General features: G+C 53.4%; 3 protein-coding genes across 10 annotated transcripts; 2 read left to right on the top strand and 1 right to left on the bottom strand.

Moving 5' to 3' along the window:
• The first annotated feature begins 453 nt into the window (after positions 1-453).
• On the top strand, positions 454-4,417 carry POLR2H (RNA polymerase II, I and III subunit H). 2 transcript variants are annotated; one of them, XM_015081990.3, is made up of 5 exons: positions 454-1,043; positions 2,008-2,091; positions 2,175-2,268; positions 2,817-2,900; positions 4,052-4,417. In XM_015081990.3, exons 1-5 carry the CDS (start codon positions 971-973, stop codon positions 4,167-4,169), a joined length of 453 nt encoding a protein of 150 aa, XP_014937476.1. In that variant the 5' UTR covers positions 454-970; the 3' UTR covers positions 4,170-4,417. The 2 variants fall into 2 exon arrangements, with proteins under 2 accessions (XP_014937476.1, XP_053077112.1); XM_053221137.1 differs by lacking the exon at positions 454-1,043 and adding an exon at positions 1,104-1,727 and having other exon boundaries at positions 2,006-2,091.
• A 3,180-nt stretch (positions 4,418-7,597) lies between these two features.
• On the bottom strand, positions 7,598-14,350 carry THPO (thrombopoietin). 5 transcript variants are annotated; one of them, XM_027061295.2, is made up of 6 exons: positions 12,598-14,350; positions 11,097-11,254; positions 10,745-10,872; positions 10,360-10,446; positions 8,725-8,892; positions 7,598-8,483 (listed from the first exon to the last, which is right to left on the bottom strand). In XM_027061295.2, the coding sequence occupies exons 2-6, from the start codon at positions 11,116-11,118 to the stop codon at positions 7,821-7,823; spliced, it is 1,068 nt and encodes a 355-aa protein (XP_026917096.1). In that variant the 5' UTR covers positions 11,119-11,254; positions 12,598-14,350; the 3' UTR covers positions 7,598-7,820. The 5 variants fall into 5 exon arrangements, with proteins under 5 accessions (XP_026917096.1, XP_026917098.1, XP_026917095.1 ...); XM_027061297.2 differs by lacking the exon at positions 12,598-14,350 and having other exon boundaries at positions 7,598-8,286; positions 8,403-8,483; positions 11,097-12,591; XM_027061294.2 differs by lacking the exon at positions 12,598-14,350 and having other exon boundaries at positions 11,097-12,591.
• Positions 12,731-24,231, top strand: CHRD (chordin). 3 transcript variants are annotated; one of them, XM_027061290.2, is made up of 23 exons: positions 12,731-14,987; positions 15,218-15,321; positions 15,851-15,983; positions 16,134-16,262; positions 16,352-16,451; positions 16,575-16,662; positions 17,023-17,164; positions 17,280-17,420; positions 17,504-17,586; positions 17,663-17,810; positions 17,959-18,065; positions 18,189-18,308; positions 19,521-19,677; positions 20,027-20,247; positions 20,698-20,811; positions 21,154-21,417; positions 21,501-21,594; positions 21,712-21,768; positions 22,056-22,159; positions 22,611-22,713; positions 23,122-23,276; positions 23,447-23,546; positions 23,775-24,231. In XM_027061290.2, exons 1-23 carry the CDS (start codon positions 14,840-14,842, stop codon positions 23,825-23,827), a joined length of 2,865 nt encoding a protein of 954 aa, XP_026917091.1. In that variant the 5' UTR covers positions 12,731-14,839; the 3' UTR covers positions 23,828-24,231. The 3 variants fall into 3 exon arrangements, with proteins under 3 accessions (XP_026917091.1, XP_026917089.1, XP_026917090.1); XM_027061288.2 differs by having other exon boundaries at positions 12,775-14,987; positions 23,772-24,231; XM_027061289.2 differs by having other exon boundaries at positions 12,781-14,987; positions 15,854-15,983; positions 23,772-24,231.
• The last annotated feature ends 922 nt before the right edge of the window (positions 24,232-25,153 follow it).

Below are 25,153 nucleotides of genomic sequence, written 5' to 3'. Positions count from 1 at the left end.
ACAGGCGGTGCCCAGGAGGGAGGACGGTGCCCAGGAAGGGGGCAGTGTGAGAGGAAGGGGCAATATACGGGAGGAGCTCGTATTCGTGGGAGAGGATAGCGCCAGGATGAAGGGGCATGTAGATCAGCGTCTGGAGGGAGAAGGCAGTGGTGGGGCAACAGGTAGTACCAAGCGGAAGGGGCAGTGCTCAGGAGGAGAGCAGTGTGATGAGGTTAATGCCAGGCTGAAGAGATCCTGTGGAAGAGAGTAGGTCCAGGGGAAGAGGGCAGTGGTAGGGAGGGTGCGGTACCAGTGGAGGGGACAAGTGCAGGCTTTCCTTTTCCCCATAGTGACATCATGGCAAATTCCCAAACTGTACAAACCCAGCTCAGGTGACATCCAGCAGGGCCAAGTCAGCCGGGGCCGGGCTGGGGGACCTCGGTGCCAGCTGGAGGGACTGGGCCCCGCGCTCTGCAGGGTCAGCGCGCTGGGGGCGGGGTTCTGTTCCTCCTGCCCTCCGCGAGGACTGTGCCCTCGGCGGGCACGCGGACCAGCAGGATAGGGCTAGGGCCGGGGTTCTCTGGGCCAAGGATCAAGGTCCCTGGCTGGGGTAGGCTCGCAAGCATTCTGGTCTTCCCAACCCGGACTCTCAAGAGGGCGCAGTAGAGCCTCATCAGGGAGCGAGAAACCGCGCCACCACGGCCGGAGGTGGGACTAGTCGTGTCCCCGCCCTGGGGCGGAGTTATATGGCCCTGAGGCCCGCCCTAAATCCTGAGGACTCTCGGAAGCAATCGTTCGGGGCGGAAGTTAGGAAGCCCCGAGAGCCAGGCAGCGGAAGTGGTGGCGTTACTCCTTGTCGGCGCGCATGCGTTATTCTAGTCACTTGCTGCCACTCTAGGCGCTTTTACCATCCCTCCACGCGAGGGGAAGCGCGTACCCTTAGTCGTGGTAGAGGTCTCAGCCACTCTGCTACTCTCGTGGCTGTTTCACCATGGCGGGCATCCTGTTTGAGGATATTTTTGATGTGAAAGACATTGACCCGGAGGGCAAGAAGTTTGACCGAGGTAAGTGAGGTGTACGTAGGGGCGGTTTAGGGGAAGGGGCTAACCTCCTCGGGGACACGCCCCTGGGCCCCTTGTCCACCCCACCCACGTGGCCTGCCCCTACCGGCAGTTCCTGATAGAGGACTCTCCCTCGGGAAACATTTTATAGATGGACAACGGAGACTCGGAACTCTGCCTGGCTTCACATATGCTGTGCCCTGTGCCTGGCTGGCTTTTTCTCATGGTGCTGATAAACTCCTGGGCACCTTTCTAATCGCTCCTCACTCTGAGCTAGGCGCTGTATCGAGCACCTTACACACATTTTGTCCTACCTATTCCTTTCAAGAGCCTCCATGAGGTAGGTGGTGACTTACCCAGTTTGCTCCTAGAAGTTAAGTAGCCTACCCAAGGCGACATTGTGAGTAATCAGACTTCAGAGCTTGTATTCTTGTAGTGTCCTAAGAATTTTTAGTTCTTTGTGACGTCCTCCCTTAGTCAGAATTGACTGATTGCTATACACGTCTTTATTCTGTTACTGATCAACAATTATTGAAGTGTTCCTCCTTGATGTCTCTTCCTTTACTTGGAGACTGAGATGTTCTTCGAGACAAACACCAGTTCTTACAAGTCCCGATAATCCACTCAGCACAGCAGCCAGCACCGAAAGACAAACCTTTGGATGAACGAATAACTTGCCCAAAGTCAGGTTGTTTCTTAATCACCCAGGCAGGCCTAGAACCTGGATATTATTTATTGCCAGAGGACCTTTGTTTTTTTCTGGGATTCTGTCCACTTGCCATAGTTTTCTTCCCTTTCTTTCTGACATGTCTGGTTCTGCATTTCTCTGAGAGCAGATGAGAGGCTAGTGGATGCAGACTGGGTTAGACTGAGTGTTCAATTACATATAATCCCCCAAAGCGGGGTCTGTAGCGTTTGCTGGAGCCTGGCAATTACCCATGCCACTCTTTTCTCTGCTTCCCTCCAGTGTCTCGACTACATTGTGAGAGTGAATCTTTCAAGATGGACCTAATCTTAGATGTAAACATCCAGATTTACCCTGTAGACTTGGGTAAGTATTGAACACAGACAATAGCAGGAGGCTTTTTGACATTTTAGCCGTTCTTCACTCCCAGGTATTGCCATTATTTTCAGGTGACAAGTTCCGGTTGGTCATAGCCAGTACCTTATATGAAGATGGTACCCTGGATGATGGTGAATACAACCCCACAGATGATAGGCCTTCCAGGTGAGGAAGTGAAGAAGGGAGCACTTGAAATATGCCTGAAGATTAAGTAGATAAGTAGTATGAAAAGACCCTTATTTAATTTGTGGAATAAATGATTATCAGCAGAATCTGAGTAACCTTAAGGAAATTGCTACACTTAAGAATTTGAACAGCCAGGTGTTTATCCAAGCAGTAATTACGTGCTTGTGGGTTGTAGTTTATTGATGGCTAAGGAAATGACCACTGAGTGACCTAAGCTGTGTGAACCTTGCATCTTGGGAGAGAGTTTGGTGTGATGGAAAGGCTTTGGAATTCCACGGAGTTCAAATCTCAGCCCTACCACTTATTTGTTGAACAACCTAACCTCTTTCAGCCTCAGTTTCCTCACCAGTAAAGTATGCATGGTCCTGCTTTGCTCATTGGGTTGCTGTGAGGACTAAATGGCATTGTATCTGGAAGACGTCCGTTTTCATAATGTTGACGCTTAGTTGTCAGTTACCATTATTAAAGGGCCTCTCGTTATTGTTAACTACTTTTTTAAGAATAACCTTGCTATTGTTGTTTCACAGGGCTGACCAATTTGAGTATGTAATGTATGGGAAAGTATACAGGATTGAGGGAGACGAAACTTCTACTGAGGCAGCAACGCGTCTGTAAGTTCCATGGTCTTGTGAGACCCTTGTCCCCCTGCCTTGGGCCATGCTCTGAAAATCTGGGCCGTGCTCATGTTTTCTGTGTCTCTCCCCAGGCACCTCAGACCTAGGCAGGACCCAGAACGGGACTGTTCTGGGAACAGTTTCCAGTCTGAAATGTAGGCTGCTCACTTGGCCCTTTGTCAGGACCTCAGGGCCCAGGGGTCCAAGTGAGAAGCCGATGATCTTGCTATGTGAAGTGCAAAGGCAGGTTGCTTCCCCAGGAACTAAATGCAGCATTAAGTGATTAAACTGCTAGACTTTTTTGGTTTTGTTTATTTGTGTGTGTGTTTTGCTACTCTGCAATCCAATCCCTAGTTCTTTGGTTTCCCTGCCCAACTATTTTAGCTGTTCTTTAAAATCTTATTAAAACAATATGTGCTCTTGGTAAGAAATTTGAAAAGCAGAGAAGTAATGTGAGGAAGCAAAAAAAAAAAAAAAAAAAAAAATCACCTATAATTCCATACCCAAAGGGAATCTTTTACATAAACATTTTTGAGTATTCTAGGTTTTTCCTGTGTACTTTTTTTTCTTTGAGATCATGTTGTTTGTTCTCTTTTTTTTTAAGTATTTATTTAGTTTTGAGAGAGCGAGTGCAAGCGGGGAAGGGGCAGAGAGAGAGAGAGAGAGAGAGAGGGAGAAACAGAATCCCAAGCAGGCTCTGTGCCATCAGTGCAGAGCCCAAGGTGAATCTCCACCTCATGAACCGTGAGATCATGACCTGAGCCGAGACCAAGAGTTGGACGCTTAACCGACTGAGCCATTCAGGCGCCCCTTCTTCTGCTCTTTTTGCTTCAAGTTATGTAAAATGGGTTTCCCTATGTCAGTTTAAGGCTTTTCCTAAACATTTTAATAGCAGCATAACATTCCAGTAAATGGATCTATCTTAGTTCATTTGATCATTTCCATTACTCTGGGCATGTAGCATTTTCCACCTTTGTTTGATATCCGGAATACTGCCATGCACATATCTGTGCATTCATCTTTGTCTGAATTTTGGTTCCTAATGACCAGACGCTAGAAGGGTGCCTCTCTTTCTTAAGCTGGGATGGGGAGCCACTGGGTAGCCGCTCCAGAGCTTAGACTCATGGGACTGGGGCCTTCCATTTCAGCTCTGCCTACGTGTCGTATGGGGGCCTGCTCATGAGGCTGCAGGGTGATGCCAACAACCTGCACGGATTTGAAGTGGACTCCAGAGTTTATCTGCTGATGAAGAAACTGGCCTTCTGAAGCACCCAGGAAGCCAACCTTGCTGCTTAGTCACTTAGGGCTTGGACATTCATTCATTCAAGCCTGAGGAGCAGTAACTGTTGACCACCTGTTCAGGAGGGGCTGTCTGTCTGCCCACTGTGGGTGCATCTTTAGGTGGTCTGGACTCCATGGGAAACTTGCCTGTGAAAGACCCAATGGGAGAGCTTAAAATGGATGAGAAGTTGTTTTGTGTGTATATGATTTTTAAATTAAACTTTACTTTTTCAGATCCGTTTCTGCCCTGCCCTTAAAAAAAAAGTCTTTTGCATTTACCCTAAAATCATTTTTTCTACTTTGCCTGTGGTATATTATATTTCTGGCCCACAGCCAGATGATCACATGTCAATGTAGGATCTATCACAGCCTTTTGGTATCTGGGTTTAGGGTTATCTCAGCCTTCTGGGTAACTACCCCAACATTTATCCTCCAAAGTGATTTTCTGTCTGGGAGAGTGTTGTGCTTTTGGCTCCTGAGGGCACCCCAGCACCGGAAGATACCACCCATTTGGCATAGAATTTTGAATGGGCAAGGAGCCCTGCTTGTGTCCTTCCAACACTTTAAGTCTCTTAGGAAGTCAGATCACGTTGATTTAAATGAGTCACTTGCATATCCTGGAAATGTCCATCATTTTTGTGGAAGCTTTGGGTGGAAGCTTTTAGATACAGGCATGGGACATGACTATGAAGAGAATAGGAAGAACAGATTTGGTGGTTATAGGAACAGGTGGAGGAGCTAGGTGTCTGCTCTACATTGCATTATGCAATGCAGGGAGGGAGGGTGAGTGGTGGGGGTTCTCACCAGTACCACTGAACAGGCAGCTGCTGCACAGACCAATGAAGTGGACAAGGCAGCAATACCAATGAGGCTGGCAGTCCAGTTCTAGGACAATGGAGCAGCCTGACTGCAGTCCCTAACTTAAAACTGGGCAAAAACAAAATGGAGGAAGTGGTGATGCTTGTAGAAGCACTCCAGAATATGAGCTGGCTTTTTAGCCTGGCATTTGAGGTCTCTGAGAAAGTCTCTGGACTCTTATTTCCCCTAGGAGATTCAGGGTAACAATCCAGAAAGATTGTGAGTGTGTATTAAGCAGTTTTCTCTTTTGATCTCCTGGTTTTGCCATGGGAGCTGGTCCCCCTGCTGGGATGCCTGGGGTATTTCCTTCCCTATCATTTTCAGGTCTTTACATGAGGTGTTAGAAATAGTATTTAGGGAAATGGGTTGAAAATGGATGGTCTCTGCAGGGGGGAGGAAAAGGTGTTTTGCTTTACTGTGGGGGGGGGGGGATGGACAGAAGGTGCAATGGGGGTTGGAATGAATTTTCATGGACTCGTAGAACTTTTTTACGTGGAGTCAGATTTGGGGTTTTGGAGAAGGCTGGATTTAGGTTAGAGTGGGGAAACTTAATTACCAGTAATAGTTTGTGGGGTAGCATAGCAGACCATCCTGGCTATCCTGGGTAGCAGAAGAGAGAACTGGCATGCAGTTGAATAGAGAGAAGAGTGTTCTGGTTGCCACAGTTTTTTGCTTTTTGTGTAAAGGGAAGAAGGGATGGAATAAGTCTGACGATGTTTTGGGAAGGGTAGATTCTCAATATGGACAGATTAGTTCACATTGGAGAAGCCCAGGAGTTATTTGCATTTGCCCTGAAGTAAGTCCAATGCTGATAGTGGATGCCTGGAACTTACTGGCTATATACTTCTTGCAGTTTTGCCAACCTTGTCTCTCATCTGACTGTGCTGAGAACCCTTATTAAGCCTTTGTCTTTGGTCCCTTCGGCATATCTTGTTCTGGGTGCTGACTCTTTCATGTGCCAGAAGGTTCTTCATTTTGATCATTACATTTAATCCAGGTTAGTATTTCAGTAAATTACAATTTCTACTTAACCATTCCCTTGACTGCATGCTGGAATTTGTAGTGTGGATGAACTGTTCTCTCCCATGCAAAAACTGACACCATCTGAGATGCGTACACTTTTGAGCTTTGCGCATTTGTTGATTCCTTCTCCATGGCAACTGTTCTATCCATGATGGGAGAGAAGGACACCTGGAGATGTCTAAGTTCGTCACCCCCTCCAAGAGCTTTTGGTTTTCTACTCAGAACTTTTTAATTGTTGGTCTGTTTACTCCCCCAAGACTTGGAAATCTTTCCTGATATACAGAATCACTGAATGATCTGTTGGACAGTACACCACACTGGGGACCATATGGGCTCTGGTCAGCCTAGGGTTTCTTCTTGCTCACAGGGCTATGTAAGCATTGAGAAAATGCCTGGCTTCTCTGAGCCTCAGTTTCATTGTCTGCAAAGTAGAGATGATAATCCCAAGGTGATAGAGTTGTGTGAGCGGTATAAAAGGTAACATACGAAAGGTTCCCGGCATGCTGGCTTTCCTTTCTTCTATTTTGGAATACCTCTAGTGATCCTGGGGTATCTGGCAGTGTTTGGAACTCTGGATTCCTGGCTGTTTTACCTACATGGTCGTCTTTCCTTTGGGGAGTTGCGGGGAGGGAAGAGGAAAAAGCTGCTATTAGTTTTCCTACAGGAGCCTCTGGAGGTAGTGTTGACCTGTGCAATGGAGTTTTTGTTTTGGGCAATAATAAACCTCTTCAGAGGCACCACAGCGGCATTTATTTGCAAGGCCCCATAAGCCTGGCTTCTCTAGAGAATCCTTAGCAGAGTTCATGGTGGTCACATAGGGCAGCTTCTTAGATACTGTGTGCTTCTGGGATTGGGAAATGAGCCTTCAACTTGTACTTGTCCCTCCTGCTGTGTGAGCCCTAGGAGACTGACTCTTGCCACTTCCTGCACTTCCCCCTGACCTCCACAGGAGGGAGGCAGGAACCCGTGCCTGGCAAAGCTTCCTGCTGAGCTGCTGAAGCTCTCGCTGTTTGCTCAGCTGTCACATCCAGGTTTTGTCTTGACTGAACTGTCTGCACAGCCTTACCTGGGGTGTGAGGCTCTCCAAGGCTTCCTGTTAACTTTTTGGGAGGGGAGGGAAGGGGGAGATCTATTGCCCCCTGAGAAGAACATCTCTTTCCTTTGCTTTTCTGTTAGCTTTTGGGTGTTCTTATTTATTCTTTATTTATATAGGCTCAGTTTTGTTGATTATGTAGAGACGGCCTTTCTGAGAGACAACTTCTCATTCATTTTTCAAGAGTAAGGATCTCCTAAGAAAAGGAGATCAGAGCCCTATTGAGAATGATAGTAAAGGGGAGAAAGACACTAACCTTAGTTCTGAGGAAAAAAAATCAAAGCTCTTTTTTCTCTGTTTTCTGACATAAGGTTAGTCTCTACCTCTGTTCAGAAGCCAGGCCAGACCAGCCCTTTGCATAATTACCGTATGAAAAAGAGCACGTAGAAAATTAGTAAGCTGTAAATTTGTGCAGAAAATAGACCAAAGATAACTAGACGCTCTAGTGAATATTATTGATAGCTTAAAAAAATAGCTTCTGAAGTTTTACATTATACAGTGAAAAATGATCCCCTTTTCTGTCCTGTGTATCCCGCTTTAGCAGGGCTTTGGGTTTCAGGTGAAAGCAGGAAATCTGGTATAACTTGATTCCCAGGGCCTCCCCTCCGGGTAAGGGAACTTTACATGGGAGACAGTGCTGAAGCTGGCAGGGCCCTAGTACCTTACTCCTCCTGAGACAGATTCTGGAAGTGAGGGTGGGGTGCAATTAGAAGAGGACTGGCAGAGTTGGGTGTGACAGAGGGGTCAGGAAGTGGAGGCTGGAGCTGGATCGGGGGAGTGGGTGAGGTGGGTGAAGGAGAGAAGAGTGTGTATTGCCCAGTAGGAGGATGGATTGGGGAAGGAGAATATCCAGGCCAGAGGTCGGGTGGCAGGGAGCTCATGTCTGAAGTTCCTGGAAGGATGTCTGGAGCTCCTAGAGCCCTGGGTGAGGGTCCAGGAAAGAGTCCATGAGTTCCAGTCAAGGGTCCGTGTGTCCTGTTCACGTGTCCAGGGATTTGGTCTAGGTACCTGGAGGTTTGGTTCAGCCGACCAGGAATCTTGGCTCTGAATCCCTGCAGCCTCTTCAGAAGTCCAAAGCCAGTAGTTCTGGCTGAGACACGGGAGTCTGTCTCCAAAAATCCTGAAGTCCTGTTTGGGAGCTTGTGTAGTGTGAGGACTACAGAGGTATTGCTTGGGCCAGCTGTAGTGGGCAGGGCCTGCTTGGCACAGAGAGTGGGCCCTACTACAATCAGCAGGAAGCGCACCTTTCCTCGGAGCAGTTGTTGGAAGCTCAGGAATATGGCATTGGGATCCTTGTGAGCTGTGGTCCTGCCCTGTGGAGGAAGCTGTGGGCAGAGGATGGGCCTGAGGCCAGAGATCTGGGCCAGATATCATGTCCCTCTCGTCTATAGGGAAAGATAAGGTGCCAGCACCCGGACTTTATGGCTCGGGGAAAGCACTCCTTAGTAGGTCAGCTCTGCTACCCTCAAGATTCCCAGAATTCTCCTTTCTTCCCTCAGGTCTTCCAAGGGGGCTAAGTCAGCAAAGGACAGTCTCTGTAGTCCCCTTGACTCAGGATTTACTTACCTGGGTTCCTAGGAGGCCCTGCAGGGCCCCAAGGAGGAGGCGGACCTGTCCAGAAAGCTGTCCCAGGAGGGATGAGAGGCAGGTGGGTCCCAGTTGTCCCCGTGCTGCCATTACTCCCTCCAGCAGAAGGGTCGCGGCTCCCAGAACGTCCTGTGCCTTGGTCTGCTCCTGCAAAAGAGATGGAAGGGAGAAGGGCCCGCTTCAAAGGGCATGCTAGTAGTGGGTGGGGAGCCCGAGGAGTAGCCAGGGGGATGAATCATAGGAGCTGAGAATTGGACAGGACCAAAGTCCCACCCAGCACAGGAATTCCTTCAGAGTCTCCCGACAATTGGTCATCGGCCTCTACTTGAGTAACTCCGGTGTCCAGTAACCCAGCCTGGTCTCACACTTAATTTCAGTCAGAAAAGTTCTTTTTTCCCCTTATATGCTGAAATCTGAGCTGTTACAGCTTTTACCTCTGGGTTCCAGTGTTGCCAGTTCACTCTTTCTGCTACAAAATCTTGGGGTCATATGGTTTTTTAAAACTTAATGTAGAGATAAGGCCATCATAAAGATCATAAAAATGAAGGAAGGGGGCTTACTGATAAATGGCAGACACAGAGCTGCAAGGGATCCCTAGGGACCACCCTTCATCCCTGGCCCAGTCCCCCTGGAAGACCTGAGGGAAGAGAGGGCATTCTGGGGATCTTGAGGATAGAAGAGCTTGATCTTAAAAGGCGTGCTCCCTCCCAGGTTTCCTGAGCCTCAGACTAAAGCACTTCCGGCCATACCACAAGACTACCACTTTCCTCCAAACTACTCAGCACCCCCCCCTCACCGCCCTTTTTTAAGCCATTCCTCACATAACCTGTTTTCTAGCTTCTCACTGTTCAGGTTGCTTCTTCCTTCTGGACACATGCTCGTTTAATATGGTCCCTCTGAATAAATTAGCATTTATCTTGAGGAGGATGTCTGGTACTCAGTCCAGTACCGTTAAGTGCAATCCCTTTACTGTTTTTTAGGAGTATTTCCACAATGCGGATGCTAGACATCTAAAACCAGCTAGAATCACTAGCTTTTAAAATAGCTGCTGTTTGAGGTCAACTCCGTCTTCCCAGATCTTTTTCATAGTAAGTTCTAGGGCTAGAAGTTTATATAAAGGAAGTGGGGGCATCGTGGCCTGGAAGCTGGAATAGGACTTTATTTAATTACTTTGAGTAAATGTACAGTTTTATATATATCTCTGTTAAATTTTACCTTGTTTTTGACCTAGCCTTTCAGCAAGTTGAATCTTGATTCTGCCTTTTGTTATTTTAGCGGTGCTTCCCAGTTTTGTGTCATCTGAGGATGACAGATCAGTCTTCCTTCATGCTAACTTAAGAAGGTTGCACGGGACTAGGTCAAAGGCATGGCCATAAGCGACTTTTATCCAGCTTTCCTTGGTGTTCAGCTTTGAATCTATTTTAACATACTAGGACTGTAAGTCACCTTGTCCAGAGGACAACATCATAGTGGAATGTAGATTAGGTTAGGGTGGCCAAGCTGAAAGTGAGATATTCTTAGGGGGCTCAAGAATTTTAAAGAATCCATGGGAAGCAGTACAAAACTGATGAAGACAGGATTTAGGAAAACTAAAGGAAGGAATGACTTTCTTACCTTCTGGGTTTTCCATTCTCCCAGGCTAAAGTCCACAGCAGGCAGCAGGACAGGTGTGGACAAAGGGTTAACGTCTGGGCACTGGCTCTATTGAAAAAGATGGGTGGTGGAGAGGTGGAGAAGGGAGCTCAAATAAAGGGGGGGGGTATGGTGACCCCGTGACCAAGATAGACTTCCATGAGCAATATATATCCAGGCTAGAGCTTTTAAAATGGGCTAGATTGCAAATCGTAATCCTTGTCAAGGAGTGGTGATTGGGAGGCGGTGATCTCACCAAAGACAATATGGGGACAACAGTGCTTGGATCATGGAGTGAGAGGAATGATGGGAGTAAGGGCGTCTAACCAGTTAATGGGTAGAGGGGTGAGTGCTGGGAGATTCTCACCAATTTGCTGTGAAGGACATGGGAATCACGAAGCAGTTTATTTAGGAGACGGGGGTCACAGGCTGGAGGAGCTGGAAGGCATAGATTCAGTCTTGCAGTTAGGAGAAGCATGACCACGAGGAGCAGTTCTTAGATGAGAAGTGAGGTTGAAAAAGAAGAAATCACTGTCAGGTGGTGGTCCAGGAATTCCCATTTAAGACTCAGACTTGAAATCCAGGGAATTTGCCTTTCAGAAGCCTTATTCCCAGGAGATTGGGTTCCCTCAGCCCTCCACCCCTGCAGCACATCTCCTTTGTCTTTCCTCTCTAACCATGTTCTGATTTGGCCCTAGGTCCCTCCAGTGGGTTCTTACCAGTCAGCTCCATTCTGGCCATGCTGTCTGGTTGGAGTGGCTCCCTGGATGGGGCCTCTCCCCTGAATCCTTCCTGGGGCCATGGAGGCGGCTTGGGCTCTTGCACTTCTTGCACTGTGGGGCACAGGTGGGCTGAGGAAGAGGGTCTGGAATCTATCCTGCAAGTGACAGGAATAATGAACATTTAATCAGGTGTCAAGGAAAAGACTGCCTGGCTGGGGGGAACAGCTGCTGGGAGGGTGTGAGCCGCCGACCAGCCTAGAACTGCTAGAGCTCTGACTGCTCCCAGGTTTCCGTGTGAGTGCAGCATATTGTGTCTCCTTTTTGTCAGGCTCCTTGGTGAATCTGCTGTGGGGCACCAGCCCCCTGCTGAGAGCAGGACAGAATCTGTATACACACACACACACACACACACACACACACACACACACACCTTAACTGGCCTCAAAATTCTGAGCAACCTTGGTTGTTTGGTTGGAGACAATCTAGGACAGGGAAAGGGAACAGAAGTATTGTGGCATAAGCCCTGGAGAAGAGGTTGGAAAGCTGGATACAGGGTCAAGGTGAGGAGCTAGTAAACATGTGCGATGTGTTGAGGGGTGGCTTGGGGAGTGGGGCTGAGGAGGTGAGTTGGGCAAAAACAAAACTGGACTACTAGGGGTTGGTGATTACAAGATTATGAGAAGGTGGTATGGGAGCAATGAACCTATCATTCTCTTTCCATTTACCCCCACCCAAAAGCCTCTTGGAGTTTTTCTTTACACTCCCAGTTCTGAAATACTGGGTTATCCAAGGTGAAGAGATGGGCTAACAGTCTTGGGACTTGCCACCTGAGGCAAGATGCCCAGGAATGGGCACCTGCTGAGTGAGGTACCCACCTTACACGGCTTACCTCGCCTTGGACACCCACCGTATCCATCTCATAGCCCATATCTTCCTCCCTGCCCCCTTTGCAGAACCCTTCCAGTTCCTTTGCAGGACCCCCCACATGGCCTCCTCCTTCTTTGACGAGTAGTGCAAAGAGGCCTGCACCTGATTCAATATTGGGATTTCCTGTAGGTCTGTCAACATGCATGAGCCCTCCTCCCATTACCCTCTCCTTCGTCCCAGCTTCTCCAGTCCCACAATTCAGAACCTTAAGCTAACTAGGAATGGCTGGGTAAGAATGGGGATTGGATCTGTGTCCAGCTTGATGCTATGTGTCCTAAGCCCTAAATGTGCCACCTTTCTTATTTTCTCCCTGAGCACATGTCCCCTTTCCTTAGGACCCGCCAGGACTGCTATATTCCTCCAAGTCTGAGATCAGTCCCTCAGAACCCAGCACCCCACCCCCTACCCCTGCTCTGTCCTGCTCCTCCCATTCTGGGAAGGCTACACTCTTCTCGACAAAGGTCAGTGCCTGTAGGTTCCAGTTTGCCTGCCCCTCCCCCAGCTGAAAGCCCAATTCCTCTTTCCTGTCCTTCCTACCCTCACTTAACTCCAAAACCTGCTTGCCACTCACCGGGTGGAGAAGGGCTCCAGGACCCAGGTGCACAGCAGGCAGCCCTCTGGGGTGCAGATGGGTAGGAAGACATGTAGTGTTGGGGCACAGCCCCTCCACAGCAGTAGGGTCACACGCCTGCCCAGGCCACTTCTGCCCAATCAGAGAGCAGGGAGCTACCAGACACTGGCGAAGGCCCCCGGAAGTGACGCCTTCTCCTCCCACCCGCACTGAACATGGAGCCCCTGCCTGGACCATGGTCCACCAGCGGAGCCCAGCTCTTCCACCCACGCACACCACACAGAGGATTTGAACAGAGGGATCCATCTTTTTCTAGGAGATGGGAAACCTGGGGCCTGGCTGGGGAAGGAGATGAGAGGGGAACAGGGTTTTTTTCTAGGAGGAATCGGGCAGGACATTTTTGTTCCTGGGGAAGAGTCACAAAGGTCTGGTTCTGGTTTTAGATATATTGGTGGGTTTTTCAGTTCTTGACTGGCTAAATTTCTTTTCACCTGCTGTTGAAATCCATTAGGGCTCTTGCTTTTCTGCTTTTCTTTCCTATAACCCTCTCGGAGTCATGTCTTATTTCCCCTTTCCCAGTGGGAATGTGGGTATTGCCCATTTTAGAGAATGACGCTGTCATTGGTCAGTGTTGTGGGGAAAGCGTTTGGACAATTTGAGAGGACTGCACGGTGAGGGCTGTTTGTGGTGGTGGTGGTAGGGAGGGGGTGGGGGTGAGGCTGAGCTCAGGGCCCAGCAGCTCAGACAGCTAAGGCCACTTAACTCTGTGCCCAAGCTCTCCTGCACTTGCCCTGTCTTTCTCCCTCTTCCATCTCCTACCACTCCATATGTGACAAGAAGAATAACCAGGCCCATGTGTCCCTGTCTCAGGGAAGACAGCTGCTGAACCTCCCCCGCAAATACCTCCTGCTGGCCCCCCTCTTCCTTTGGCCCTGGCTCTAGTTCCTTTGCTTTCCCCTCAATCCCAGTCTCCTCACAGTCTCTGTCCTCAGGGGCCTCCTGGCCTGACCTTGTTCCCATCACCCCCACCTCAGTTCTTCCCCTTCTGCTCCTCCTCCCAAGGATGGGGCTGTCAGCTAAGGAGGATGGCCTAGATCCCGGAATTCTCCAGTTCAGCCAGAGGAGATGCCTCCCAAGATTAGGAAGGAGAGTGCTGGGATGGTTGGGAGGATGGTGGGTGAATGGGTGTGGGAGGGGACAGGGAGGCAGTCAAGACCAGGAAACCAAGACAAAGGAGGTTGGGGGTGGGGTGGAGAGGCAGAGGGTCCCCTGCGTGAAGGAAGAAGGTGAGAAAGGATGTGAGGCTGGGGATGAGGATGGTTAGATGGGCCTCCGGACAGGTTACCGTAGGGAGGGAAACACTGTCACCAGACAGAAATGGGACTCTGAAATGGGACTTCCTGGGGACCAGTAGAATGAGGACAGACCTCAGAGAAGAGACAGGGACACAAGCTAGACAGAGAGTGTGGGTAGTGTGGGGTTTGAGAGGTGCTGTGGGCCCACAGTAGGGGAGATCAGTTGACCGGCCTTTGGTGCACGTTGTCATCCTTAAAAGACAAGTCTTCATCCTTCCGGCAGTTACCGAGTACTAGCCCAGTGGCCGGCCCAGGCCTCAGGCCCAGCCTCTGCCCCTCCCTGGCCTGGGGCTCCCGTCCCGGGCTGGACACGCACCTCCCGGTGCAGCCGCCCTGTGGCCTCCGGCAGCGGGGGGCTCCAGACCCGCCTCTCCTCCCCTCTTCGCGCCCCCTGGTCTCTCCCCTCCCCCTACCCCCTCCGCTCCCCCTTCCCCTGCAGCCCCTCCCTCCTCCCCTGCCCCGTCCCAGCCCCTCCCTCCCCTCCCCCACTCGCGATCCGGGCCGCTGCTGCTGGGCCGGACCCCCCGGGCTCAGCCCGGCCCCTCGCCGAGCCGCCGCCGCCGCCCCGTTTGCTGAGGAGGAGGCCCCCGGCCGGGGCGCCGGGCGCGGGGCATAAAACGGGCCAGAGCCGGCGCCCAGGGCACTAGAGGCGCGTACGGCCCGGGTCAGCGCCCGCCCGCCCGCGCTCCTCCCGGCCGCTCCTCCCGCCCCGCCCGGCCCGGCCCGGCGCCGACTCCCGCCGCCCGACGAGCCCCTCGCCGCACTGCCCGGGCCCTGGCCCCGGCCCCCTCCCGCCGTACCGCCCCCGGCCCGGCCCTCCTACCACCTCCCTCCTCCTTCTCCTGCTCCCTCCTCCCTCCCGCCTCCCCAGCTGTCCCGTTCGCGTCATGCCGAGCCTCCCGGCCCCGCCGGCCCCGCTGCTGCTCCTCGGGCTGCTTCTGCTCGGCTGCCGGCCGGCCCACGGCGCCGGCCCCGAGCCGCCCGCGCTGCCCATCCGGTCCGAGAAGGAGCCGCTGCCCATTCGGGGAGCGGCAGGTAGGTGGGCGCCTAGAGGGACGCGCAGGCAGAGTCCGGCTCGGGGCAAGTCTGCTCCCGCCCGGAGGGGGCGCCGGGCGCAGGTGGCTCAGCTCGGCAGGCTGCCTGGAGGGGTGGGCGCGGGTCGCGAGGCGCGTCGTGCCGGGGGACCCAGGGCCCGGCCGGCGGCCCCCGGGGCGGGCACACCGCAGGAGCGGGACAGCGGCCGCCAGCCAAGCCCGTCCCCGCAGGCTGCTCCTTCGGCGGGAAGGTCTATGCCTTGGACGAGACGTGGCACCCGGACCTGGGGGAGCCCTTCGGGGTGATGCGCTGCGTGCTGTGCGCCTGTGAGGCGGTGAGTGGACCAAGCGGCCGTAGCCGGGGGCCCTTGCGGGTGGGGGAGCGCTCGCGTCCCGGGATGTCGGGGTGCACTCGGAGCCGCTGAGGATAAAGAAGAGAGTCTGCAGGTATTTGGGATATATATATATATATATATATATATATATATATATTTTTTTTTTTTTTTTTTTTTTTTTTTTTTTTTTTTTTTTTCTCCTGGTGGGAGGCAGTGCCCCTTCAAGTCTCAGGTGTTGACTGCTATTGATCACCCACTATGTGTCAGGCTCTTTGCCAACGGTTTCGTCTGTCTCTCACTTAACTCCTAGAAAAACCCTGCTAGATACACACTATTATTTCCCCCATTTTCCAGATAGGGACCCTAAGTCCCAGAGAGGTTAAATTGTCTAGGGTCACACAGCTTGTAAGAAGCAGAGTGGTCTGACTCCATGGGATGACCTTGCTCTGGTCCTGACTCTCCCCTGCTCGCCCTGGGTCTCACCAATTGGCATCTTGCACTCACTTGGTTTTTGCATCTTCTCTGCAAGCAGCCTCAGTGGGGTCGCCGCTCAAGGGGCCCGGGCAGGGTCAGCTGCAAGAACATCAAACCTGAGTGCCCAACCCTGGCCTGCGTGCAGCCGCGTCAGTTGCCGGGACACTGCTGCCAGACCTGTCCCCAGGGTAAGGCCCGCTCCGCGGTGAGGGGAGGGCGGCAGGACAGTGGTACTTGGTCCTGAGCCACAAGGATGGATGGGGTGGATGGAGCAGATGAAACTGCCGACTGCCTTCTCGGTGCCCAGCTGAAGCCCGTGTTTCCCACTCCCGGCTTAGAGCGCAGCGGTCCGGAGAGGCAGCCTACAGGCCTGGCCTTTGAGTATCCGCGGGATCCAGAGCACCGCAGCTACAGCGACCACGGGGAACCAGGCTCTGAAGATCGGACGCGCGGAGACGGCCACACCGGTAGGTAGGGGCCAGGCAGGAGTTGGGGTTGTGATTGGGGCCGGGCTGCTTCAGTGGGTGACGATACTAGGGACATCTTTTCCTCACAGACTTCGTGGCGCTGCTGACAGGGCCGAGGTCGCAGGCCGTGGCACGGGCCCGAGTGTCTCTGCTGCGCTCTAGCTTGCGTTTCTCCATCTCCTACAGGCAGTGAGAAAGGGGAAGGTGGGAGGAGGGGCCAGCTGGGGACTGGGGAAGGAGAGTTGGGAGAGGCTGGAGGAGCTGCTCCTGGCCTAGGCTCAGAGCCCATACTCACCAGACCCTCATTCCCAGGCTGGACCGCCCTACTCGAATCCGCTTCTCAGACTCCACTGGCAGCGTCCTGTTTGAACACCCTGCGGCCCCCAGTCAAGATGGCCTGGTGAGATGATGCCATTTATGAGTGCTTCTCCAGTCTGGGCGCTATGCTGAGGGCGTGCTCTGCAATGCCTCCTTTGGTCCTCATAACAGCCCAGTGAGAGGAAAGCACTGACATTATGATGCCCATTTTACAGATGAGGGAACTGAGGCTCAGTAGCAGAATGTGATTTGCTCAAGGTCACACAGCTAGTAAGTGGTTGAGCCAGGATTTGGACCCCAGCCTCTGGCTCCAGGGCCCCTTCTTCAGCTTCCTAGGAGGGCTTGGGGGCTCCTTTGTACTCCTTCCTCACCAGAGCTAGGCCTCTCAGCTGGCCTGTCTTACATACTGTCTGAGTAGGACCTTCTTGTCTCTCTGCTCCAGGTCTGTGGGGTGTGGCGGGCAGTGCCTCGGTTGTCTCTGCGGCTCCTTAGGGCAGAACAGCTACATGTGGCACTTGTGACACCCACTAACCCTTCAGGGGAGGTCTGGGGGCCTCTCATCCGGCACCGGGCCCTGGCTGCAGGTGAGGGGAGCAGATGGCCCCTGGACATGAAGTTCTGAGTCTTCTCTATCCCCAGGAATGGAGTGGGCTGAAGAGGGGACTTTCTGATGGGCTCTCATGGTCTTCCTTCCCCCAGAGACCTTCAGTGCCATTCTGACTCTGGAAGGCCCCCCACAGCCTGGCACAGGGGGCATCACCCTACTCACTCTCAGTGACACAGAGGACTCCTTGCATTTTTTGCTGCTCTTCCGTGGGCTGCTGGAACCCAGGAGTGGGGGTAAGTGGGAGGGGGCAGGGCAAGTGAGGAGAGGAGGCAGAGCAGGTGTCTGTCAGAGGCATCCATACGGATGGCTGTTGCAGGGCCAAGCCAGGTTCCCTTGCGGCTCCAGATTCTACATCAGGGGCAGCTGCTGCGAGAGCTCTACGCCAATGCCTCAGTCCAGGTGAGTGAGGGTCTGGCTCTTGCTGCCACCTGCTCCAGCCTCTTGCTGCCCCCACCATTCCTTGCTCTCCCTCCAGGAGCCAGGCTTTGCCGAGGTGCTGCCCAACCTGACAGCCCAGGAGATGGACTGGCTGGTGCAGGGGGAGCTGACGATGGCCCTGGAGAGGGCAGGTGGGCCAGGGCTGCGCATCAGTGGACACATTGCTGCCAGGCAGAGCTGCGATGGTGAGGCAGGGTGGGGCCTGGCACCCCGGGCACACACAACCAAGAGGCACAGACAAGTGGCCGGGGTGGGTATGGGAGGCATCGTGTGGGCTGGGCGTATGAATGGCTGTAGGACAAGCCGGCCTCCACCTATCTCGCCCCTCTGCAGTCCTGCAAAGCGTCCTTTGTGGGGCCGATGCCCTGATCCCAGTTCAGACGGGTGCAGCCGGCTCAGCCAGCCTTACACTACTAGGAAATGGCTCCCTGATCTACCAGGTAAGAGTCAGGGGCTGCAGGAGGTGGGAGGGCAGCAGGCCGGGGTCGGGCTTTGGCCTTCATGGTTCAGGCCCCAGGCCTTCTCTGCCACTTCACTTTGCCCTCCCCAACCCTGCCCACCAGGTACAAGTGGTAGGTACAGGCAGTGAGGTGGTGGCCATGACACTGGAGACCAAGCCTCAGCGGAGGAACCAGCGGACCGTCCTGTGCCGCATGGCTGGACTCCAGCTGGGAGGACACACAGTGAGTACTTCAGGCAGAGCCAGGCCACAGGGCCCACACCCCAGAGCTAATAATGCAGGGGTGTGGGAAGCCAGGTTGGATGAGCAGAGATGTTCAGAATCATTCACTCACTAACAGATTCTCTCACTGACACATTGACTCACTGGACATGTTTTTTTTTTTTTTAATTTTTTTTTTCAACGTTTATTTTTTTGGGGACAGAGAGAGACAGAGCATGAACGGGGGAGGGGCAGAGAGAGAGGGAGACACAGAATCAGAAATAGGCTCCAGGCTCTGAGCCATCAGCCCATAGCCTGACGCGGGGCTCGAACTCACGGACCGTGAGATCGTGACCTGGCTGAAGTCGGGCGCTTAACCGACTGCACCACCCAGGCGCCCCTAACTGGACATGTTTTTAGTGAGCCTCGGGCTAGAGACTGGAATACAAAGAAAATCAGGTGTGGCCCCTGTCCTCAGCAAGCTCACATCAAATGGGAGGAGGAGTTGGACAGGGAGACCATATAATTATAAATGTGATAGCAATGGCTGCCACTTACTGAATCCTTCTTTTTTTTTTTTTTCCTATAGTTAACATTTTTAAATTTTTAAAAAAGTTTTTTAAAAAATTTTAATTTATTTTGAGGGAGAGAGAGACAGAGAGAGAGCAGGAGAAGGGCTGAGAGAGGGAGACAGAATCCCATTGGCATGGAACCCAGTGTGGGGCTTGACGTGGGGTTTGATGTGGGGCCCGACATGGGGCTTGTAGGGGGGGCCTGACACGGGGCTCGTAGCAGGGCTGGATGTGGGGCTCAAACTCATAAACCATGAGATCATGACCTGAGCTGAAATCAAGAGTCAGAGGCTTAAACAACTGAGCCACCCAGGTGCCCCTTACTGAGCCTTTCTACATGCTACATAGTGCACTGGTTGCCTTACTTATATTATTTTTGGCCCTTACAGTTCCCATTTTATAGATAATGAAGCGAAGGATCAGACAGGTTAAATAACTCCTCAAGATTGTTACATAGGTAGGAAATGGCAGAGAAGGGACCGGAACCTGGGCTTTCAAGGTTCTTATCCAGTGTTATGCGTGTGTAGAAGTGTGTTGGGTGTAAGAAAACATGGAAGACATTCGGAACCTTGGGCTTGTGTGAAAGCTGAGGAGGGGTTCGTCTGGAATCTGGCAGACTGCAGCTAGGGCATCTAAGTCTGGCATCCTTCCCTGTCCTCCAGGCTGTGGGTGTCTGCCCTGGACTGGGTGCCCGAGGGGCTCATATGCTGCTGCAGAATGAGCTGTTCCTGAATGTGGGCACCAAGGACTTCCCAGATGGAGAACTGAGGGGGCATGTGGCTGCCCTGCCCTATAGTGGACACAGCACCCGCCACGACAGTGAGTGCCCTGGGATCTGCCTGCCCTTTGGTGTCCTGTGATCTGTGACTCAAGCATGTGAGCATGGTGCCAGAGCCTGGTGTGTCTTTCTCTGTGCCTGAGCTCGAGGTTGGCATCTGGAGAAGATGGGGATGTACAGGGTGGCCCTGCTGGGAGACCTTCTCTGTTGCCATGGTGCAGGGGTCTAAAACTTGACTTGCTGCTTGCCTCCCCCTCCACCCTGCCCTGGGCCTATGGACCGTGTCGGCCGATTTGTGGAATGCATGTTGGGGGAGGCCGGGGAGATGGGGAATACCGGGCTGCTCCAGGCCACCTTTTCATCTGTCACCTGTCCTCTGTCTGGATCCAGCACTGCCCGTGCCCCTGGCAGGAGCCCTGGTGTTGCCCCCTGTGCAGAGCCAGGCAGCAGGACATGCCTGGCTCTCGCTGGATACCCACTGTCACCTGCACTATGAAGTGCTGCTGGCTGGGCTTGGTGGCTCAGAACAGGGCACAGTCACTGCCCACCTCCTAGGGCCTCCTGGGATGCCAGGGCCCCGGCGGCTGCTGAAGGGATTCTATGGCCCAGAGGTGAGGACATGATGGTGGAGGCAGCTTTGAAAGTATCTGCTTTTTAGCACGAAGGGCTGTGTGGGCCTGTGGCGGGAAAAGCAGAGAGCAGGTAGCTTGGTATGGCAGAGCTGACATGGGCTCGGGAGTCAGACAGACCTGGGTATGAATCTGACTCAGACTTTTGTTATCCATTCTCCTTCCTGTGTCCTTCTCTGGTGGGATCTCTTGGATAGCATGTAACATCCTGAACCTCCAAAGGAGCGGGTGGGGTGGAGCAAAACCCCTCAAATGGGGTGGACTTGGAGTTAGAGAGGCCTGGCTTTCTGAGCTCCACACCACCATTAATGGGCTCACTTCCTTGAAGACTTTACTTAACCTCCTTGGGTCTCGGTTTCTCATCTGTGAATTAAGAAGGGTAGGTGCAGCCCTGGACGGCCTTGTTCCCATCCCTTATCCCGGCTCTTACAGGCCCAGGGCGTGGTGAAGGACCTGGAGCCTGAGCTGCTGCGGCACCTGGCTCAGGGCACTGCCTCCCTGCTGATCACCACCAAGGGTAGCCCCCACGGGGAGCTCCGGGGGCAGGTAGGCAGGCAGTGTGGGCCGCTGGGGATGTTTCAGAGTTGAGCCTGCACTGTGTGCTCTTGCCTGAGTCACTTTGCTCTCTCTGAGCCCTGGGGGGTTGGGGGTGGGGGGTAGTATCACATTTCCTGGCTGGTTGGGAGGATAAAGCCAGCCAAGGTACATGACGAGGCTGGCAGCAGACCACCCTGTCTCTGGTCGCTGGGGTGACTGCTGGTGCTAATAGCATCCTCCTGGGACGCAGAGGTGCTCAGGGGTCGAGGTGTCTCGGGCAGGTGGGCTGGCCGAGGCTGGTGGAGACGCGGAGGGAGCCCGGGTGCTGCCTCAATTCGCCTCTCCTCCCAGGTGCACATCGCCAACCAGTGCGAGGTGGGCGGCCTGCGCCTGGCGGCGGCGGGGGCCGAAGGAGCGTGGGCGCCGGACTCAGCGGCCGCCGCGCTGCCCGCGCTGCCGGCTGTGCTTGGCCAGGACGCCCCCGCGCCATCCAAACCCGGAGGCCCCGGGCGGCCGCGAGACCCCAACACCTGCTTCTTTGAGGGGCAGCAGCGCCCCCATGGGGCTCGCTGGGCGCCTAACTACGACCCGCTCTGCTCGCTTTGCACCTGTCAGGTAGGATGCCCCTGCGGAAGGGTGCACTGGGGTCTGGATTCTGGGGCAAGGGTCCCAGCCAACCACCCCACCTCTCTTTGCAGAGACGCACAGTGATTTGTGACCCCGTGGTGTGCCCGCCGCCCAGCTGTCCGAGCCCAGTGCAGGCACCAGACCAGTGCTGTCCTGTGTGCCCCGGTGAGTGACCTGTCCCAGTGGGAGAGGGTAGTGGAAGGTCCACTGTAGGGGCTGAGGCCTCTAGGGAGGGAAGGGGGGCCGCCATCCTCTGCCTTCACTATTTCTTTGGCTCCACAGAGAAGCAAGATGTCAGAGACCTGTCGGGGCTGTCACGGAGCAGAGACCCTGGAGAGGGTGAGCTGGAAGTCTGTGTGCAGGGATGAGGAATCCAGGGGAGCTGTTGGGTGGGACCAGGAGGGGCACAAAAGGGTGAGAATATATATGGGGGGAGGAGACTGAAGGGCACAGGTTCTGAATGACACCTGGTAGGCTTCATTAGAGTCACTGGTCCACAAATGGGTCCTGGTGTTAGACTAGTATGGGGCTGGCCTGAGACTCCAGCCTTGATTGTGGGCCCAGCCAATGAGCTCAATACTCACGGCAGCTGGGCACTGTGCCCCCCCTTCCTCCCTGTCCCCCAGGCTGCTATTTTGATGGTGACCGGAGCTGGCGGGCAGCGGGCACCCGGTGGCACCCTGTCGTGCCCCCCTTTGGCTTAATTAAGTGTGCTGTCTGCACCTGCAAGGTATGGCTGCCCAATCCTCTCTGGTGCCATAACCCAGCAGGGTCTGCAGAGGTGGGGAGGGGGCTGCCAGAGGGAAAAGCCCAGCCTTGGTGAGGGAGGCTCAAGGATTAAAACACTGAAAAGTCCTTTGAGCTTTGAGAATCAGCTTCCTGCAGGAAAAGGGAAGGGCTGATGTGGGTGTGAATTCTGGTTCTGCCAGCTGACCAGCTCCACATAGCCCTGGAACTTTCTGTACCTCCCTGAACTTCCTCTTCCACTCCTGCAAGCAGATACGATAGCAGTTATGTTGCAGGGCTACCGTGAGCACTTGAGTTCATGTATATAAAGCACCAGCCCAGGGCCTCTGAGTGAAAGGCCATGGAAATACGACATTGGAGGGATGGAAAGGAGAGGGAGGAAGCAGGAGGCTCCCCTTCCTTTCTGACACCCATTCCTCAATGGATCCCTACAGGGGGGCACTGGAGAGGTGCACTGTGAGAAGGTGCAGTGTCCTCGGCTGGCCTGTGCCCAGCCTGTCCGTGCCAACCCCACTGACTGCTGCAAACAGTGTCCAGGTGAGGGGGTGGGCACTGAGGCCTCTTGGGGCAGTTGAGGTGCTTCACTGGCTTGTCATGGGTGAGGGGGTGCATAGTGAAGGTGGGTGGAAGGAACTTCTCAGCTAATTCAGCGTTTACTGAGCACTGCTCTGTGCCTAGGAGCTAGGGCTCTAAACGCACTGGAAAGAATGTGCATGTATTTATTAGTGGGCTATGATGGGTTCCAATTCCTACACGTCCCTCCCTTTCTTTCTCCCTCCCTCCCATCCATCCATCCATCCATCCATCCATCCATCCATCCTCTCACCCAAATTTGTCACCTACTAAGTGCCAGAAACTGCTAGGTGTTGGAGATTCAAAAACAAATAAAACCTGGGTGGCCCTTACAGAGCTCACATCTGCTGATCTCTTCCTCCCTCCCAACAGTGGGGTCAGGGGCCCACCCCCAATTGGGGGACCCCATGCAGGCCGATGGGCCCCGGGGCTGCCGTTTTGCAGGGCAGTGGTTCCCAGAGAGCCAGAGCTGGCACCCCTCGGTGCCTCCCTTTGGGGAGATGAGCTGTATCACCTGCAGATGTGGAGTAAGTGGGGAATGGGCTCTGTGTGAGATGGGCATTGGGGACCTGGCCTAGAGTGGGGAGACCTTTCCAGGGAGGGTAGGCTCCTGGGAGTGGGCTTCCCTGAAGAGGCTGGAGGCTGCTGTTCCCCTGTGCCTCTGGGTACCCTCAAAATCTACTCTGTCTGGCACCAGGCAGGGGTGCCCCACTGTGAGCGGGATGACTGTTCACTGCCACTGTCCTGCGGTCCAGGGAAGGAGAGTCGCTGCTGCTCCCACTGCTCACCCCGGCGATGTAAGTGAGGGGGCTGTATGTGGGGCACCCCGGGAGGGAAGGGGGCACCTGCTGCCTGCCAGGAGCAGTGCCATCTGCTTCACGGGTGACTGAGTCACACAGATTGTGTGTGCTGACTTGTTTAAAAGTTCTGACCTTTCTGGGCCCAGAACAGAGATGCTCCGCTGTGTCCTCCGTGCCGCCCAATTTCCTCTGTCTCCAAAATGTATTCCCTTTTGTCTCCAGCAGCCCCAGAGACCAGGACAGTTCCAGAGCCTGAGAAAGAAGCCGAAGGCTCCTAGGGAGCAGCCGGAAGGCCACATGACCAAGAGGACGGGGCCTGGGCTGGGAGAAGGAGTGGCGCCAAGGGCCCTGCATCCTCCTGTGGGAAATCAAGTGCCTTCGGCTCTTTTCTGCCTCTTCTCCCTCCCCCCACTACCTCTGGGAACCACAATTCCACAAGGGGAAGGGGCAGCCAGGGCAGGCCAGGGCCACGGCCATTCTGACTCCTGCCCAGTCACCCTCCAGCCTCTGCCTTAGAAGCCCAACCCCTTTCTTTCTGTACATAATGTCACTGGCTTATTGGGATTTTTAATTTATCCTCACTCAGCACCAAGGGTCCCTCCACTTCACTCCTGCTGCCCCTGAGCTGAGCAGAGTCATTATTGGAGATTTTTGTATTTATTAAAGCTTTTTTTTTTTTTTTTTTCAGTCTCAGGGCTAAAAGTTGTTTCTTTGTGGCCAGGGACCTGAGTGGGCCTCCGGGGAGAAGGTCTGAGAGTGGGAGCCCTGACTCCAGGGGCTTCCCTCTGAGCCTTGGGGAGCAGGAGGAGACCTGGAGAAGGAGAGTGGAAGCATAGCTGTTGGCTGGCATTGTGGGACTCCACAGAGGGGCCTGGCGATGTCACTGAGATGGACCAGAGCCTCAAGAACTCAGGCAACCCGAAGCAGGATTTAGACACAAATGTGGTTTCCACTGGTCTACTCATGGTTGGCATTTTGCTGACCCCATGTTTTTTTTTTTTTTTAAGTTTATTTATTTATTTTGAGAGAGAGAGAAAGAGTTGTGTGTGTGAGCAGGGGAGGGGTAGAGAGAGAGGGAGAGAGAGAGAATCCCAAGCGGCTTCCGTGTTATCAGTGCAGAGCCAGATGTTAGGCTTGAACTCACGAACCGTGAGATCATAACATGAGCCAAAATCAAGATGCCTAACTGACTGAGCCACCCAGCCACCCTGCTGACCCTATGTTTGAAGTGGCTCCAAAGAGGGAAACAAAAGTGCCACCAGCCTTTGTCTTGTTTGTTTAAAGTGAGGCAACCAAGCCCCTGTTATTCTTTTCTGGAAATGAATTGCATTCGGGACCCATTCTGGGGCAAATCTGGATCAGAGTAGACTGGAATCAGCCCCTGGCCCCGTTCTTGGCTGAGCTTATCTTGGTACCAAGTGGTATACAGAATAAGATAAGACCTCTCCCCGGTTCCTCCCCATTCCTGCCATCAGCAACTGGGCATTCCCACAGAGCTCAGGGGCACAAGGGAAAGAAGAGTGTCAGGATAGAGAGCAGATACATGTACCTGCAGATCTATCTTTTGTATAAACAATGCAGGATAAAGTGAGGATGGAATTTTA

Source organism: Acinonyx jubatus, chromosome C2 (assembly GCF_027475565.1).
Source record: "Acinonyx jubatus isolate Ajub_Pintada_27869175 chromosome C2, VMU_Ajub_asm_v1.0, whole genome shotgun sequence".
NCBI lineage: Eukaryota > Metazoa > Chordata > Mammalia > Carnivora > Felidae > Acinonyx > Acinonyx jubatus.
The sequence above is the reverse complement of the archived record's forward strand: the minus strand, read 5'-3'. Positions and strand labels throughout refer to the sequence as shown.

Coding starts and splice junctions, on each gene's coding strand:
- POLR2H (XM_015081990.3), top strand. CDS start 971: ATGGCGGGCATCCTGTTTGAGGATATTTTTGATGTGAAAGACATTGAC. Junction 1,044..2,007: donor GGGCAAGAAGTTTGACCGAG/GTAAGTGAGGTG, acceptor GCTTCCCTCCAG/TGTCTCGACTACATTGTGAG. Junction 2,901..4,051: donor ACTGAGGCAGCAACGCGTCT/GTAAGTTCCATG, acceptor CTTCCATTTCAG/CTCTGCCTACGTGTCGTATG.
- THPO (XM_027061294.2), bottom strand. CDS start 11,280: ATGTTCATTATTCCTGTCACTTGCAGGATAGATTCCAGACCCTCTTCC. Junction 10,873..11,096: donor GGCCAGAATGGAGCTGACTG/GTAAGAACCCAC, acceptor TTCTCATCTAAG/AACTGCTCCTCGTGGTCATG. Junction 8,484..8,724: donor AGGGCCTCCTAGGAACCCAG/GTAAGTAAATCC, acceptor CTCTGCCCACAG/CTTCCTCCACAGGGCAGGAC.
- CHRD (XM_027061288.2), top strand. CDS start 14,840: ATGCCGAGCCTCCCGGCCCCGCCGGCCCCGCTGCTGCTCCTCGGGCTG. Junction 15,322..15,850: donor TGCTGTGCGCCTGTGAGGCG/GTGAGTGGACCA, acceptor CTTCTCTGCAAG/CAGCCTCAGTGGGGTCGCCG. Junction 16,663..17,022: donor CCCCCAGTCAAGATGGCCTG/GTGAGATGATGC, acceptor TCTCTGCTCCAG/GTCTGTGGGGTGTGGCGGGC.